This window comes from Myotis daubentonii, chromosome 6, assembly GCF_963259705.1.
Source record: "Myotis daubentonii chromosome 6, mMyoDau2.1, whole genome shotgun sequence".
Classification (NCBI taxonomy): domain Eukaryota; kingdom Metazoa; phylum Chordata; class Mammalia; order Chiroptera; family Vespertilionidae; genus Myotis; species Myotis daubentonii.
The window spans coordinates 87,104,943-87,120,352 of NC_081845.1; the positions used below are offsets into that span (position 1 = coordinate 87,104,943).

A 15,410-nucleotide genomic window follows, 5' to 3' on the forward strand; every position below is an offset into this window, starting at 1 on the left:
GCGTCGACTGGGGCGCTCTGTTTTTACGTCACTTCCGGAGCCCCTCCCTCCACCGGAACTGGCCTTAGGGCGCCTTCACTAACTGTGCGTGGACGGAGAACTCTGCGATTCGACTCTTTGGTCCTGCCATCCTCCTGGTCCGACATCATGGGAGTGACCTGGTAGGGCTGCAGGGGATACTGTGGGGCGGGACTTGGGGTCGCGAAGGGCCCTCGGAGTCCGGAGTGAACCCTGGGGGAGGGTCGGGACCCGGGTCTGCGGTCCCTCGGGAGTCTGGCGCCATGTCCTCGGGTTGTCTGGGTGAGGGGGACCCCGCGAGGGCTGTGGAGTCCCCGGGCCTGGTTCCTTGGGGATGCGCCCCCTTCCCCCTGGTTTTTGTCCCAGGAGCCGTCCATGGTTGGGTGCCTCCTTCCCGTTTTCTTAGCACAGCTTCCCGCCGGTGAGGCCAGGGTGGGACTTGGGGGTCGGAGAGAGGATGTGTGGGCTAGAACTCATCAGCAGGCAGGGCTAGCGGGGTCTGGGACAGGCAGAGAGGGGACAGTAACTTTTTTTAGGTTTTCACCCGTCTCTCCTTCCAGCCACTAAATGTAGTTAGACCAGTCTATGTCAAGTTCTGGTTTGACCATTTTAAGGTCTTGGGTTTCGGGAGAGGTGAGGGGTGGGGCCGGGGAGCTATTGGGAATTTGGAGATTTGGGTTCTGGGCACATCACTTCTTCAGGACCTGTTTTCTACATGATGTGTGTTGTTTCTGTAGACGTGTAACATCTCTAACTCATAAGTCGAGGTGATAGGGAAAGATATGGGTCTGATGCCCTTGGAGTCATTAGTTCCAAAATGCTAGATTTCAGAGCCTTTCCCCGCCCCCCCCCCCTTTCTTTTTAAAACAGCAGTAAGTGTAAGCATTTCCAATCAGAGAGGACTGGAGGCCAGGCTATCCCAAGTCATTGACTGTGGGCTTCCCGGGTCACAGCCTGTGGAAACTCCTGGAAGCCCTGGCTCTTGCCAGTTTGTCAGTGATTGCGTTTTTGTTGACCGCATTTGGCATCATGAGCCTCCTCTGACCCCTAGGGCAGTGGTCGGCAAACTCATTAGTCAACAGAGCCAAATATCAACAGTACAACGATTGAAATTTCTTTTGAGAGCCAAATTTTTTAAACTAAACTATATAGGTAGGTACGTTGTTATTAACTTAATTAGGGTGCTCCTAAGCTGGCCTTTGCTAAAAACGCCCTCAGTCTGATTGAGGTACGTTCGCTGAGGTCGACCCCTTCCAATTCTCCCATCCACACTTGTCTTGTTTCGTCTATTTCCTTTCGTTCATCCTCTCAGTATGTCCAAACCATCTCAACATGCCTTTCTCAATCCTCGACACTACATCTTCTTTCACTCCACAACGTTCCCTGAAATTAACTTAATAAACTTTACTTAGAGTTTTAAGTCAATTTCACACTGTTCGTGCGCGCCTGCACCTGGTATTTTGTGGAAGAGCCACACTCAAGGGGCCAAAGAGCCGCGGTTTGCCGACCACTGTCCTAGGGTAAGGGAGATGTGTGGGCAATGGCCATGGCAAGTTTGCGGCTCAGAGGCTGGGAGCCCTGGAAGTCCCTGTTCTTTCAGTAGAGGAGGCAGGCCGAGGGGAAGGGCTCTCTGTTCGGACCCTTATCAACGTTCTCAGACTCCTCGCACTTCTCACCCCAGCAGCATCATTTTAGGAATGTGCTTCTGTTTCAACATAAGGCACATCATCGTCATTCCTTTATTAGTGCTTTTTTGATGGAGAGTAGTGACAATTTTTAGCAACAAGGAGGACTCTACCTTTAGGCTTCATTTGGCTGATCATGAAGTAATGCAGTGTCTCCCCAAATTCAGTCACAGGTGGCTGTCTTTTCTGATTTTTATATAGCTAGTGCCCATGTCTCTGAATACTGACGATTTGATACTCTCCCTTCCAGTGTAGTAGCATTTGTTAATGTTTTCTTTTAAATCTATTTCTTGAAAGTATTTTAACTATATCGCTAGGGAGGTAGTCTACTGTAGTAGTTAAGGGCACAGATGTAGAGCCAGTTTGCCTGATTTTGGATCTTGGCTACACCACACCAAGCTGTGTGACCTTGTGCAAGTCCACCCCTCTGTATTTCAGTTTCCTCATTTGTAATAAGGAGATAAATAATAGCACAGCTATGGCTATTGTGAGGATTCAAAGAGTTTATTTATCTCAAGGCTTTTGGACACTGTCTGGCACATAGTTGGGGCTCGGTGACTGTTAACTACCACTCTAAAGGGGAAGCTGGTTTTACTCACCATGGAAGGAAGTCTTGGAAATAACATTTTTTTTGTTTCATTGCTTGGATTACATTCTTGTTTAAATGTCAATGGCCACATGTGGCTTGTGGCTACTGTACTGGACAGCACACATTCAGAGTTAGGAAAAACATACCCCAAATTAAGGCTATCTCCTTGATATCGTCAGAACTGAAATAATTGTGAAGGAAACATTACATGACACAGTGTTGTCAAGTGTTCAGTCGGGGTGCCACCTAAAATCTTCTCTTGAATGTTGGCCCACATGCCATGCTTAGGGAATTCTGGTGTGATAGGAAGTTCGCTGCGCTCTTGTGAGAGAATCATGAGATCTGTGTTCTTAGGGACTGTAGGACTCTAGTTCTGCATCTGAACAAAACCAGGCTTGATCCTTGAGCTCCTGGTCAGATTTATCCTTCTCTGCTGAGACAATGTACTTGGAAATCTAAGGGGGAAAGCTTGGTTTACTTTAAATACTGTGAACGCTAATGACGTGGAAAATATTTTTCAACTTTAATTTTCTGAAATATAAATTATTTATGTAAATTTCTTGTTTTTGCATATTTCATAGGACATGCATCTTTAAGCTTTACCATTGCCAATATGTACAGAAAGAGAATAAAACTATACATTCATGAATATCAAAAAAAATGCATCTTTAAAATAAAGGGGTCCCAGTAGGTGGTCTCTATGGTCCTGATGAGCTGTGATTCTGTGGGTGATGGAGTGGCTCAGCCAGTGCCCATGCCTCTGGATATTGACGATTTGATTCTTTCCCTTCCAGTGTGTCCCAGATGCCTGTGGCTGAGGGCAAGAGTGTCCAGCAGACCGTGGAGCTCCTCACCCGGAAGTTGGAGGTGCTTGGGGCAGAGAAGCAAGGAACATTTTGTGTCGACTGTGAGACCTATCACACGGCTGCTTCTACCCTTGGCAGCCAAGGTTAGTGAGATGCGTCTGTGGGATGGCTGCATCCTGGCTTGGAGTCGATAGACATTTATGTTCACTGAAATCTTCCTGCTCTTTTAAGAGTGATATTCTTGAACATGAGGCAAATGTGTTTCTGAATTCATTAATTCTTTTTCTTTTATTTTAATGCTGTGCATTTAGATTTTTTTTTTTTAGTATATTTTTATTGATTTCAGAGAGGAAGGGAGAGGGAGAAAAAGAGAGAAACATCAATGATGAGAGGGAATCATTGATTGGCTGCCTTCTGCATGCCCCCTACTGGGATCAAGCCCGCAACCCAGACATGCACCCTTGACCGGAATCGAACCTAGGACCCTTCAGTCAGCAGGCTGATGCTCTAGCCACTGAGCCAAACCAGCTAGGGCTGAATTCATTAATTCTTGATCCTTCATCTCTGAGACCTGGCCCATGTTTTAGTCTTTTTGCACTTTGCACTTTTAAGCAGTGTTTCTCAGAGGGTTGCTTACTAACTTCATCAAAATCACCTGGGCTACTTGTTAAGGTGCAGTTTCCTGGCTCTGCTGTGGACTGACTGGTGTTGTGGGCCTCATACTCTGCATTTTAACGCGCTCCCCTTTATGCACTCTAAGTTTGAGAAAGACTCCTTTAAGCTCAGACGTTTTTGTATAGGATTCTGATAGAGTTTTAGAGTTTCTAGAACTTTTTGCAGAAAGGCTTCCTGTTTCCCACACCTGGACAGTGGCCTTGGCTACCTCGTTAGCATAACCTTGACTGATGAATCACCTTTTGTATTAAGTGTATTAAGAGATGAGATGGCTGTGGATGGTCGTGGTGGTGATGGTAAGGAGGCAAAGAGGATCTTTGAATATGAGTTAGGGAACTTGGGTTCTGCAGTATCTTACCCTTGGACAGTTCCATAGCACAGTGATTCAGAGTCTAGACATGGAACCAGATAACTGAATCCTAGCTCTGCCACATACTAACCGCACTTTAGGTAAGTCCCACAACCTGTGACAGTTTCTATGCTGGTAATTTTCCTACTTCCCCATAGATCCATTCCCTGAACTTCTCCTGCCAAAGGCATTGGGGAAGATCAGAGGACAGGAGAAAGGGAGACCACAGTTTGTTTCTCCCTCTGTTTTAGGCAGTGTCTCTGGCTGTATCCTTGGTTCTAGCTCCTGCTGGGCAGCCTTTGCTCATGGCTCTAATAACAGCACATTTCTATTTCCTTCCAGGCTTAGGATACTGGCTCCATGTGTTGCTAATCTTTGGATGACATCATCATTCCATTTGTTTTTTTAGTTTTTCTATCCCCTGTACTTTGTTTCCTGTATTAAATCCCCTCTAATGAAACTGTCTGGTGAGGGTTCTGTTTTTGCGTCCTTTCCGGTACAGTTCTCTCATCTGTAAAATGAAGATAAGCGTAGTACTTAGCTCCTGGTGTTATTGTGCTAATTAAATAAGTTAATAATGCAAAGCACAAGAACTGAGGTTGTCATGTATTGAACCTTTAATAAGTGGTAGCTAAAAGCTATACTGAGTTTCATCGTCTGTAAAATTGCAGTGTTAACCATTGTTTTGCCTTCAGTAGGAAGGACGTAAGAATCAAGAGATATAGTGGTTATGAAAGCATTTGGAAAATACAACGTCCTATACAGACAGTCCTCGGGTTATGTCGGACTCGACCTACGTCGTTTTGTGGTTACGTCGCCATCTCCCATTTATTTATAAAAAAAAAAAGTTCCATCATTTCGACTACGTACATACGTGCTTTATGTTTTTTATTATTTATTTACCACAAGTAAAGGTCAGGAATTGTTATCTTTCTTTTAAATTTTTTTTACTCTTTCACTTCATTACTGCTGTGTATGTGCTCCATGTGAGTGACGTAGGTGCTTCTGTAGGTGGGTTCCGACTTACTGCAAAAATCGCATTACGTCGCTCTGTAGAAACGGGTCTCCAATGTAACCTGAGGATCTGCTGAATAATAAAAGTCTAATATGCTAGGTGTACAGTCATCTAGTTGTCCGTTCAACCAATCAAAGCGTAATATGCTAATGATATGCTAAGGCCACTCAACCACTTGCTATGACATGCACTGACCACCAGGGGGCAGACAGTCCACTGGTTGATCAGTTACTATGACGTGCATTGACTGTTGGGGCAGTCAACTGGTAGGTTAGCTTGCTGCTGGAGTCTGGACGATTGGGACTGAGGGAGACAGGCTGGACACGCCCTGGAGCCCTCCTGCGGTCCCTCCCTGGCTGGCCAACCTCCCATGTCCCTCCCTGGCCCTGATTGTGCACTGGTGGCGTCCCTCGGCCTGGCCTGCACCCTCTCATAATCCGGGACCCCTTGGGGGATGTTGGAGAGCCGGTTTCGGCCGGATCCTACAGGCCAGGCCGAAGGACCCCACTGGTGCACGAATTCATGCACCGGGCCTCTGGTTTGTATATATACAGATACACTACTTCTATGAAATTACCTGGTGTGGGCTGTTTTCCTACTGATCAGACCTTTGTTTTTAAGGAACTATAGTCCAGTTAGGGAGACATCATTCTTGGCAGACAGTAGGGTAGAATGGAAAGAGCAATAAATTTGAGGTCAGAAAGTCTTATTGGAGTTCCAGCTCTGCTGCCTGCTGGCTCTGTGCCTTTAGATCCGCAGTTCTCACACTGACCAGCATTAGCATCACCTGGAGGGCTTGTGAACACAGGTTGCTGGGCCTCTCTCCCGGACTTTCTGACTCAGTAGGTCTGGGGTGGGGTGGATAATTTGCATTTCTAACAAGCTTCCACGTGGTGGTGCTGCTGCTGTTGCTGGTCTGGGACCCATAATTTTCCTCATCTGCAAAAGAGGGACAGTGACACTGGTTCAGCTTACTTCACACATTTGTGCAGATAAGAAACTACTTCACTATGATTAAAAAGATAGTATTGTCTATAAACAACTGGGAGTGCCTTCTTCATTAAAAAACAAACAAACCTTAGTTGACTTTCCGAATATTTTCAAGACAGTAATATTTTCAGACTCATATGAATTATGTTATTACAGTGAGTTTGCACAAGAACATAATGACAGATCAACTTTGGATGTCTTTTTGAGGGTTGAAGTGTTTGAAGTGGATTTGCTGGGAGGTGAAAGGTGGGAACTGGCAACAGGCAGTCAGGAGGGATGTGCAGGGAGGTTTGTGCAGAGCCTGTTGTGTTCAGCAAGTGGCAGCAGAATGGAGGCGTATATGCAGGTCACAGTGCCCCAGCTCCCTCCACCCCCTTCTCTCTTTCCCATTGCTACACTCTCATCACTGCCTAGAATGTCTTTTTCCTTCTCCATGTGGCTGAGTCCTGCCCTCTCTTTGTATCCTAGTTCAGGTCCTAAAATTTTTAACTTATCCCTAGTGAGTTTATTAGCTGGGGCTAAGTCCTCTACTTGTATGCTTCTTAAACCCCAGGACAGTGTTGGGAATAGTTTAAGTACTTAATAAAGATAAATATTTGAGATTGTGGCAGTTTATCCATTAACTCTTGTATGAGAGAGTAAATCTTCCTTTCCATTTGCCTTCTTCCATTTTCCACTTAACCAAATACACACACACACACAAATATACACATCCTATATAATAAAAGCCTAATATGCTAAGTGTGTCTGGTAGTCCTTCAACCAGTCAAAGCTAATGATATGCTAAGGCTGCTCAGCTGCTTGCTATGACATGCACTGACCACCAGGGGGCAGACACTCCAACCAGTAGGTTAGCTTGCTACTGTGGGGTCTGGCTGATTGGGACTGAGTGAGACAGGCTGGACTCCCCCTGGAGCCCTCCTGCAGTCCCTCCCCAGCTGGCCAACCTCCCGTGTACCTCCCTGGCCCTGATCGTACACCATTGGGGTCCCTCAGCCTGGCCTGTACCCTCTCGCAATCTGGGACCTCTCGGGGGATGTTGGAGAGCCGGTTTCAGCCCAATTCCACAGGCCAGGCCAAGGTACACCACTGGTGCACAAATTTGTGCACCAGGCCTCTAGTGTGTGTATATATATATATATATACACACTAGGGGCCCGGTGCACGAAATTCGTGCACTGGGTGTGTGTGTGTGTGTGTGTGGGGCAGTGTCCCTCAGCCCAGCCTGCCCCCTCTCACATACTGGGAGCCCTCAGGCGTTGACCCCCATCACCCTCCAATCGCAGGATCGGCCCCTTGCCCAGGCCTGACGCCTCTGGCTGAGGCGTCCGGCCCCGGCAGCGGGGACCTGCAGCTGCAGTGGCCCCACAATCGTGGGCTTCGCTTTAGGCCCAGGCAAGGGACCCCTAGCTCCTGGGACTGCCAGCTTCGACCTTGCCCAGCTCCCATCGCTGGCTCCACCCCTACTTCCTGCTATCACTGGCCATGGCAGAAAAGGCACCTGATTCTCCGATCATGGCTGGGGGGCAGGGCAAAGGCGGCTCCAGGGCTGCCTTTGCCCTGCCCCCCAGCTCTTAGCTCCCCCGCTGGGTTTCCAATCACTGTCAGTGGCAGGGGGCTTCTTCCTGCTTTCCCTTTCGCCTCCCTGCATTGTGCCTACATATGCAAATTAACCGCCATCTTGTTGGCAGTTAACTGCCAATCTTAGTTGGCAGTTAACTGCCAATCTTAGTTGTCAGTTAACTGCCAATCTTAGTTGGCAGTTAATTTGCATATAGCCCTGATTAGCCAATGAAAAGGGTAGCTCGTACGCCAATTACCATTTTTCTCTTTTATTAGTGTTGATAACTTTGCTTCCTTCTTGCAGAAAATCTATAGTAATCAGCCAGCACCGGTTTGGCTCAGTGGATAGAGCGTCCGCCTGCGGACTGGGGGGTTCCGGGTTCGATTCCGGTCAAGGGCATGTGCCTTGGTTGCGGGCGCATCCCCGGTGGGGGGCGTGCAGGAGGTGGCTGATCGATGTTTCTCTCTCATCGATGTTTCTAGCTCTCTATCCCTGTCCCTTCCTCTCTGTAAAAAATCAATAAAATATATTTTAAAAAAAAGAAAAAAGAAAATCTATAGTAATCAATGAGAAAACTAGACCTTTTGATTCCAGATGCTGAGTTCTTTCTGCTGTTGTGTATGCTAGCTTCCCAAGTCGGCTGATGTCTTAAAATTGTCCAAGGCGTCACCATTGCCTTTAGAATGGAATCCAGGCTTCGTGAGCATGGAAGACAAGATGTAGCACCACTTGGCTCTGATCTATCTTCCTAGCCTCATGCTCAGATACTCCCCTTTGCTGTGTCTCTGGGGCCACTTCTTATATATCAAAGAGGGAGAAGCCAAGGAAGGTAGGAGTGGACAGAAGAGAGCGTCTGCTTCATTTGGCATACTGAAATGCTATTATTTCATCTTCCTTATTATGTGACCTATATAATAAAAGGCTAATATGCAAATTGTCCCCTCCACTGGGAGTTCGACCAGGGGGCGGGGCCAGCCCACCAACTGCCCACGGCCCCTCCCCCTGCCGGCCCTGCCTCTTATCGTTTCCCCCACCCTGATGGGGGGGCGGGGCCGACCAGCCAATGTCCCATGTCTCCTCCCCCCCGCCACCCCCCCGGCTCACTGGGCCCATTGGGGTGGGCGGGCTGGATCCCACCCGTGCACGAATTTGTGCACTGGGCCTCTAGTGATTATATAAAAGACTATATGTAAAATCTCTGTGAGTAAATCATCATCATCATCCATCTGTGACCCTATCCCTCAACCTAAAAATTCAACTGTTATTAACGCTAGTGAGTTCCCTGTGTGCCCCTCACCTTTTTCTGTAGAGCGGGTAGATTTTACCACATGCTATTCTTCAGAAAAGGCTTTTGGTAAGGGGATCCCCCGCCCCCACCCAAGACTGCTTAGGTATGCCATCTGGCCTTGCTCCCTGCATTTGCCTCTATTCTGGGCTTTGCTGAAGGAGGCCTTGATGCTGAGTAGGATCTCTGTCCCTGCAGGTCAGACTGGGAAGCTGATGTACGTGATGCACAATTCAGAATACCCTTTGAGCTGCTTCGCCCTCTTTGAGAATGGCCCTTGCCTTATTGCCGACACCAACTTTGATGTGCTCATGGTGAAGCTCAAGGGCTTCTTCCAGAGTGCCAAGGCCAGCAAGATTGAGACCCGGGGCACCCGTTACCAGTACTGTGACTTCCTAGTGAAGGTGGGCACGGTCACAATGGGGCCCAGTGCCCGAGGCATCTCTGTGGAGGTAAGACCTTGGTGAAGTAGGAGCGGGATGTGCTGAAGGAGCTGCTTGGCAGAGGGCTCTGCAGACTTCCACGTCCCTCTGAGTGCAGACTGGTGTTTATGCCTACCTGGCCCCTGCCCTGCACCTTGTACCCTGTCCTTTATCATTCGAGATGCTAGACCAGAATGGGAATTGGAAGCTGGGTTCCCAGCAGGTAGGAAGCCTAGAAAGGCTGGCTTGCTGGAGAAGGGAAGGGAGAACCAAGAGAGGCGGGTGAATTTTTCGGAGGGACCAGTCAGCCTTCACAAGAGGATTGGAGCAGACCGGGTCAGCTTTCAGTGCAGTTAGCTTTTGGGAGGTGGGTCTGCACATCTCTCCTGAGGATGCTTGCAGATGGGTCTCAAAAGTGATGTAGCAAAGCTGTGCCTTTCCTTTTGCCATGCTATCCACGTTCATGGTGGGAAGGGCTACGTGTGATGGTTTCACCGTTGAGGGCTAGACTGAAAATGACAGAGGGAGTGTGACGAGTAGCTGGCTTTGGGACCAGTGGTAATCCACAATCTACCATGTGCCCAGCACTGTGTGAGATTAAAAAAAAAAAATACATAAGCTATGGGGCCTGTGTTTGGCAAATGTTTTATTTAGTAAGAGCGCAGGGCCGGAACACAAACCGTTTTGCAGTTAGTCTATGACAGTGGTCGGCAAACTGCGGCTCATGAGCCACATGCAGCTCTTTGGCCCCTTGAGTGCGGCTCTTCCTAAGCCTTAGGAGTACCCTAATTAAGTTAATAACAATGTACCTACCTATATAGTTTAAGTTTAAAAAATTTGGCTCTCAAAAGAAATTTCAGTCGTTGTACTGTTGATAATTGGCTCTGTTGACTAGTGAGTTTGCCGACCACTGGGCTATGAGAAATGCCATGGATTGCTCTGGGACTGCATGCCAGTGAGAGCACTGCTGACTTGGATTGTGAGCCTCCTACAGGACCAGCATTTAAGGAGGGACTCAAATGTGGAGATGTGGGGATAGCCAAGTCCTAAAAGGTGGTCCCGCAGAGAACAGGGCATTAGTGATTACTGCTCGAAAATTCCAGGGTACTCGAGGGCCAAGATTTCCTCACCCTTTTCAGCTTGAGACACACCTTGCATTTGCTGAGACCCACTGGGACCCCAGTGTTTATCCTCCACATTTCCAGCTTTGTAGTACAAACATACCCCAGCTGTTTCTGTGCTGTTTCTCCTGGTTACCAGTGATTTCCCCAGTGAGAAAGCTGAAGATGTGAATCATGTGGCCCTTGCTACATTGATCAGGAAATTATTTCTTAGGGTTGGAGCCCAGGCTGGATCTACCTGGGAGTAATGTTTGGTCTTGCAGAGACGTATGAGCATATGTGTCCACTTTGCGCTCTATTGATCCCCTTAACAGACGCACACGCATTCTCTCTTCGTTTTCTCAGAATTTCCTGAGCTCTCCTTCAATGTCCCAGTATGTAGCGATTACAGTGGGGCCTTGATTTACGAGTGTCCCGACTAACGAGTTTTTTTGAGATACCAGCTGTCTCTCGGCTGATTTTTTGCATTGAGTTGATAGAGTAATTTGAGTTAACGAGCTCCTTAACGAGCTCGGTCTCGGAACACATTAAACTTGTAAGTCAAGGCCCCACTGTATGTAGTTCTGAGATAATCCAGAGGGGCCCAGATCTGCCCTTGGATCTTGTGGGCAGGGCTGGGGATTGATAACTCCAAGACAAGAATGTCAGAGATGCTAAAGGGAATGGTGGTGTGTTAAATCCCTGGTGTTTGGGTTGAGTATTTCCTGTGCAGCAACACTGTGCTAGAAGGTGTGTGTCTTTAGCTTGGGGTTGTGGAAGATGGGCACAAGGGTAGAAGGTGCAAGGGAAACAGAAGTCCTCATCCTTGCCTGCACTCACCCTCATTCTCTGTTCCTTTGGTCCCAGGTGGAATATGGCCCGTGTGTGGTAGCTAGTGACTGCTGGAGCCTGCTGCTCGAATTCCTACAGAGTTTTCTAGGCAGCCACACACCCGGGGCTCCCGCAGTGTTTGGCAACAGACACGACACAGTCTACGGCCCAGCAGATACCATGGTCCAGTACATGGAACTCTTCAACAAGATTCGCAAGCAGCAGCAGGTGCCAGTGGCTGGGATTCGTTAGTGACCGGCAGCTGCATGGTTGAGCTCCGTCACCAAGGGACTCCACAGGAGGCGCAGGTGCCACACCCTCAGGGCTCTGGGCCCCAGAAACCCGGGGTGGACATGGAGGCTTTTCTCCTCCAGTTCCCAGCTGTGGCTTTTGTTTTGGGGCTCCGGACCCCCTCCCCTGACCCTCACACACAGTCCCCTGACAGCTGTTTCACTCCCTGCCTTACTGGACTTGGCCTGTCCTCCAGAACGGTGATTATGAAGAGTGGAGAAGTTTGGAGCTTTCCTGCTGTGGGGGCAAAGGTAGGACAGGGGCGTCCCTGCCTGGCCCTGGTGGGGAAAGTAGTCTGTATCTCCAACTATTGTGGATTTGGCCTGGGCCAGTGGGCAGGCTGCATTTTGTGTTTGGGCTGTGCTGCAATAAAGGCCTCTTCCTCTGCTCAGAGATGTGCTTCGCCTCCTAGAGGAGTAGGAGGCCAGCTTATTTTATGGATGGCATTTTCTGACCTGTTTGCTGAAGTGAATTGAGAGTTGACTTTTCTAGGGAATTGCCTGAGTTCTATATATCAAAGCGAGCCTATTAGAAGTTTAATCTCTCTTTTAATAGAACAGAGGTAGTCAGATGGTCCAGGGCAGGTTTCACTCTACAAGGTCATCAGGAACTTAGGTTTTTTAAATCTTGTTGTTCAGCCACCACTAGCTTGTTGTCCTTGCCTGCAAGGGCAAAGCAGACTCATCAGCTCTATGTCCGCATTCCACTGGGGAAAGAGAACAAAGCAGTTTCTTTTATAAAGAATATGAATGGCCCTGGCTGGTTTGGCTCAGTGGATAGAGCGTCGGCCTGCGGACTGAGGGGTCCTGGGTTCGATTCTGGTCAGGGGCGTGTGCCTTGGTTGCGGGCACATCCCCGGGGGGTGGGGGTGTGCAGGAGGCAGCTGGTCGATGTTTCTCTCTCATCGATGTTTCTGACTCTCTGTCCCTCTCCCTTCCTCTCTGTAAAAAAATCAATAAAATATATTAAAAAAAAAAAAAAAGAAGAATATGAATGACCTGGAGTTGCTCAAACCACTATGGCCACAGTTTGTTGAAAGGGACAGCAGGCTATAGAGCCTCTGATTTGAGTAGTCATTTGCCCAGTTAAAACTCAGGGATCCTGTGACTGGAAGGAAGATGGAGAAAATGGTCTAGTTAATGGCCTTTGCTACCTGGAGCTCAGTGGATGTGCCCAGGAATGCTCTTGGCTGTTACTTTGCAGTTAGTACTCCCTCTAACTAAGCCAGTTGTTTATGAATTGGATTGGGACAGGGCTGATGCCAGAGTCCCTTTTGGTTTAGCTAGATTAGTCACACTAGGAAGTCAGTTCCAAACCCCTTGCCTAGGTCTCGGTATCTAGGCCTCTCCAGTTCGCATGCACCCAGTTGACTCGATGCACTGAGATCTTTCTCATCTCCTTTGCACCTCCAAGCTGCTCATTTGATCAACATTGCCTGCCCACCCCACTCCTGCTGCTGAAGCATTCAGTCAGGCTAACAATGAGATACACAGTGGGGGATGGTCTAATGTACACACTGCTACGCTGCCCTCAAGGATACTGTCCCTCTTTGAAGGCACCTAAGGAGAAACTGTTTTCACACATAGGGCTCTGCAGCAGGAATCTGTCGGTAGACCCTTTTAGCTTTGGCTGGCAGGAAGCTCGAGTCAACTTTATAACTAGGACCTGTCCTCTGCATTTGTTGTTCTCACGTCCCCTGCTTTTCTGATTTATTTTTGCTATATTGAAATTGAGGTATGTTTTAGATATCATTTACACACAATAAAATGCACAGACCTTATGTTTTTGGCCTTCTGATTTATATGTGCTCTTATCCAGATGTATCTACTTGTATTTTTCTGTAGGCTGCCACCAGTCTTTATGATTTGAGACATCATTTTGAACATAATGTATTCATAATAAGATATGGAAGCTGAATGTGGTAAATTTGATTCTAGACTTATACATTGTAAGGAGATTCTGTTCCCTGAAGCCTAAAAAATAATATAAACTCCCTAACTGTCCTTTGCTTTTAGACACAGCCTTGACTCCTACACATTCTTCACTTTTATTCTTCTTCCTGTTCGAGCATACATTTGACCAGCTTTAAGTCTAGCTCAGGCTTTCAGAACTGCCACTTTAGTTACTTTTGCCTGTGTTTGTCCTTTGTGTCAGTTAAAGAAAATTTATCACTAAAAAGGCGGCTAATGCAATACATTTTAACATATGCCTCCACTTGCAAAATTGCCAAAAATGGAACCAGTAACTAGTGAGAAGGGGCTAAATGTTATCCATAGACTACTTGTGTGCCAGTTTGGATGGGGCTTTCAGGAGTCTAGGAATATCAGTGTGTGCATTTTTGTAAGCTCCAGTTGATAGAAAATTGAGGAGCAAATGTATAAATTTAAGGAAAAAGGGCATGGTTATCTTCACTTTATAAATGAAAAAAACCTTAAACTTGGCTGCTAAATGGAGATGCCATATTTTTGGGGTTCAAATCTCATGTTCTTCCTTCTACACTAGGCTGTCTTCTACCCAACGTCCTTTGCTTCCAAGTGCATTACCCCTTTCTCCACCTGTAGCTAACCCCCAAAAGCGCAGAAATGGGGGAATTTCTAGGACCCTGCTAACAAGTCACCTTAGTGGCTACCTTTGCCAGAGCCACATAGAAATCTGTCAACGTTGACTCTCAGAGCTACGCAGGGCAGCTGTGGGACTCATCTAGTTCTCCTTTAAGATGGGAAAGCAGTGGCCCCCAGAGGGGCCTGCCTAGAAATGAGGCTGGAGTCAGGACCAAACTTCACAACTGGGTCTCCTAGCTACCAGCTGTGTCAGTGTGACACCTAGACCTCTGTGGTGCCAGGTGGTTTCAGATGGAATGTGGAAAACATGGTTACAGTAACACTTATGTCTTACTCTAATGTATATTAGAGAAAAACATAACTAGCCCTTTATTCCTTAGGATGAGGGTAAGTTTTTTGCAAAAAAGAACTATTAAGTTATAGTACAGATGATCCCGGCAAATGGCAAAATCTATAGAGGCAGAAGGCAAGTGCTGGAATTTGGGGAAACACTGTGCTCTATTTAGTGTCTAGTCCATTTCTTGTATCCATGAGGGTTCCTGCTCTGTTTCTGCTGTGCTGTTCTGATTCACTGTACCCTGTTCCTGTGCTGCCTCCTGCTTGCTTTCCTTGGATCTTGAGTACCAAGTAGTCACATTTCCCTGAACTCTATTGGTGTCATTGCTTCACTGAAGAAAATACCTAATAACTCACCATTCCTTCCCACCAGTGGGTCTAGTATTCATTTTTGAGGCTTCAGGATGAGGAAGTGAAATTTCTATCTCCAAATCCTGGCAGGTAAGAGGAGCGGTTAGAAACTCTCACTTAAGCATATCTTCCAGGTTTTGAAAGTTGAGGCTCTTAAAGTACAAGATAGGAAGGTCTATAGGTTGAACATTTTGAGGACATTCACAGAAGATCTAGAGTCATGCAGGACTGAGGTATGTGTGTGGCCTTTTTGTAACTCCCAGTACTGCCTGTCTCTCCCAACAGCCTCCCTCCCCGTATCTGCTGCTGTTTGAGTGCTTTGGGCGGTAGGCCCTAGTTACAGTTGCCATGTGGAGTGGCTGAAACCAGTTGTATTACAAGTTGGGTCCTCTCCTAAGGGTTGGTGTCTTTGGCCTTAGAGCAGTCACTTCCTGGGGTAGACTTTCCCCAAGGTGAGTTTCTGTCATTCAGTCTCTTGGATTAGAAGGGACCCATTAGGTCAGCTAGTTTGACCTTCAGTACTCATATCTTTAACACCATCC

The 15,410-nt window shown here is 47.4% G+C and overlaps 2 protein-coding genes across 4 annotated transcripts in view; both read left to right on the forward strand.

The window, feature by feature from the left end:
• Nucleotides 1–47: 47 nt before the first annotated feature.
• MED20 (mediator complex subunit 20) lies at nt 48–12,011 on the forward strand. 2 transcript variants are annotated; one of them, XM_059701717.1, is made up of 4 exons: nt 48–161; nt 3,087–3,241; nt 9,175–9,428; nt 11,366–12,011. In XM_059701717.1, the coding sequence occupies exons 1-4, from the start codon at nt 148–150 to the stop codon at nt 11,579–11,581; spliced, it is 639 nt and encodes a 212-aa protein (XP_059557700.1). In that variant the 5' UTR covers nt 48–147; the 3' UTR covers nt 11,582–12,011. The 2 variants fall into 2 exon arrangements, with proteins under 2 accessions (XP_059557700.1, XP_059557699.1); XM_059701716.1 differs by lacking the exon at nt 48–161 and adding an exon at nt 1,669–1,738.
• The window catches only part of USP49 (ubiquitin specific peptidase 49), a 109,738-nt gene continuing 97,432 nt past the window's right edge, over nt 3,105–15,410 (forward strand). The window contains exon 1 of one of the 2 annotated variants that reach the window (XM_059701712.1): nt 3,105–3,241. The gene's annotated coding sequence lies outside the window, so the exon portion shown is untranslated. The remainder of the gene's footprint in view (nt 3,242–15,410) is intronic. The other variant, XM_059701714.1, reaches the window with a different exon arrangement.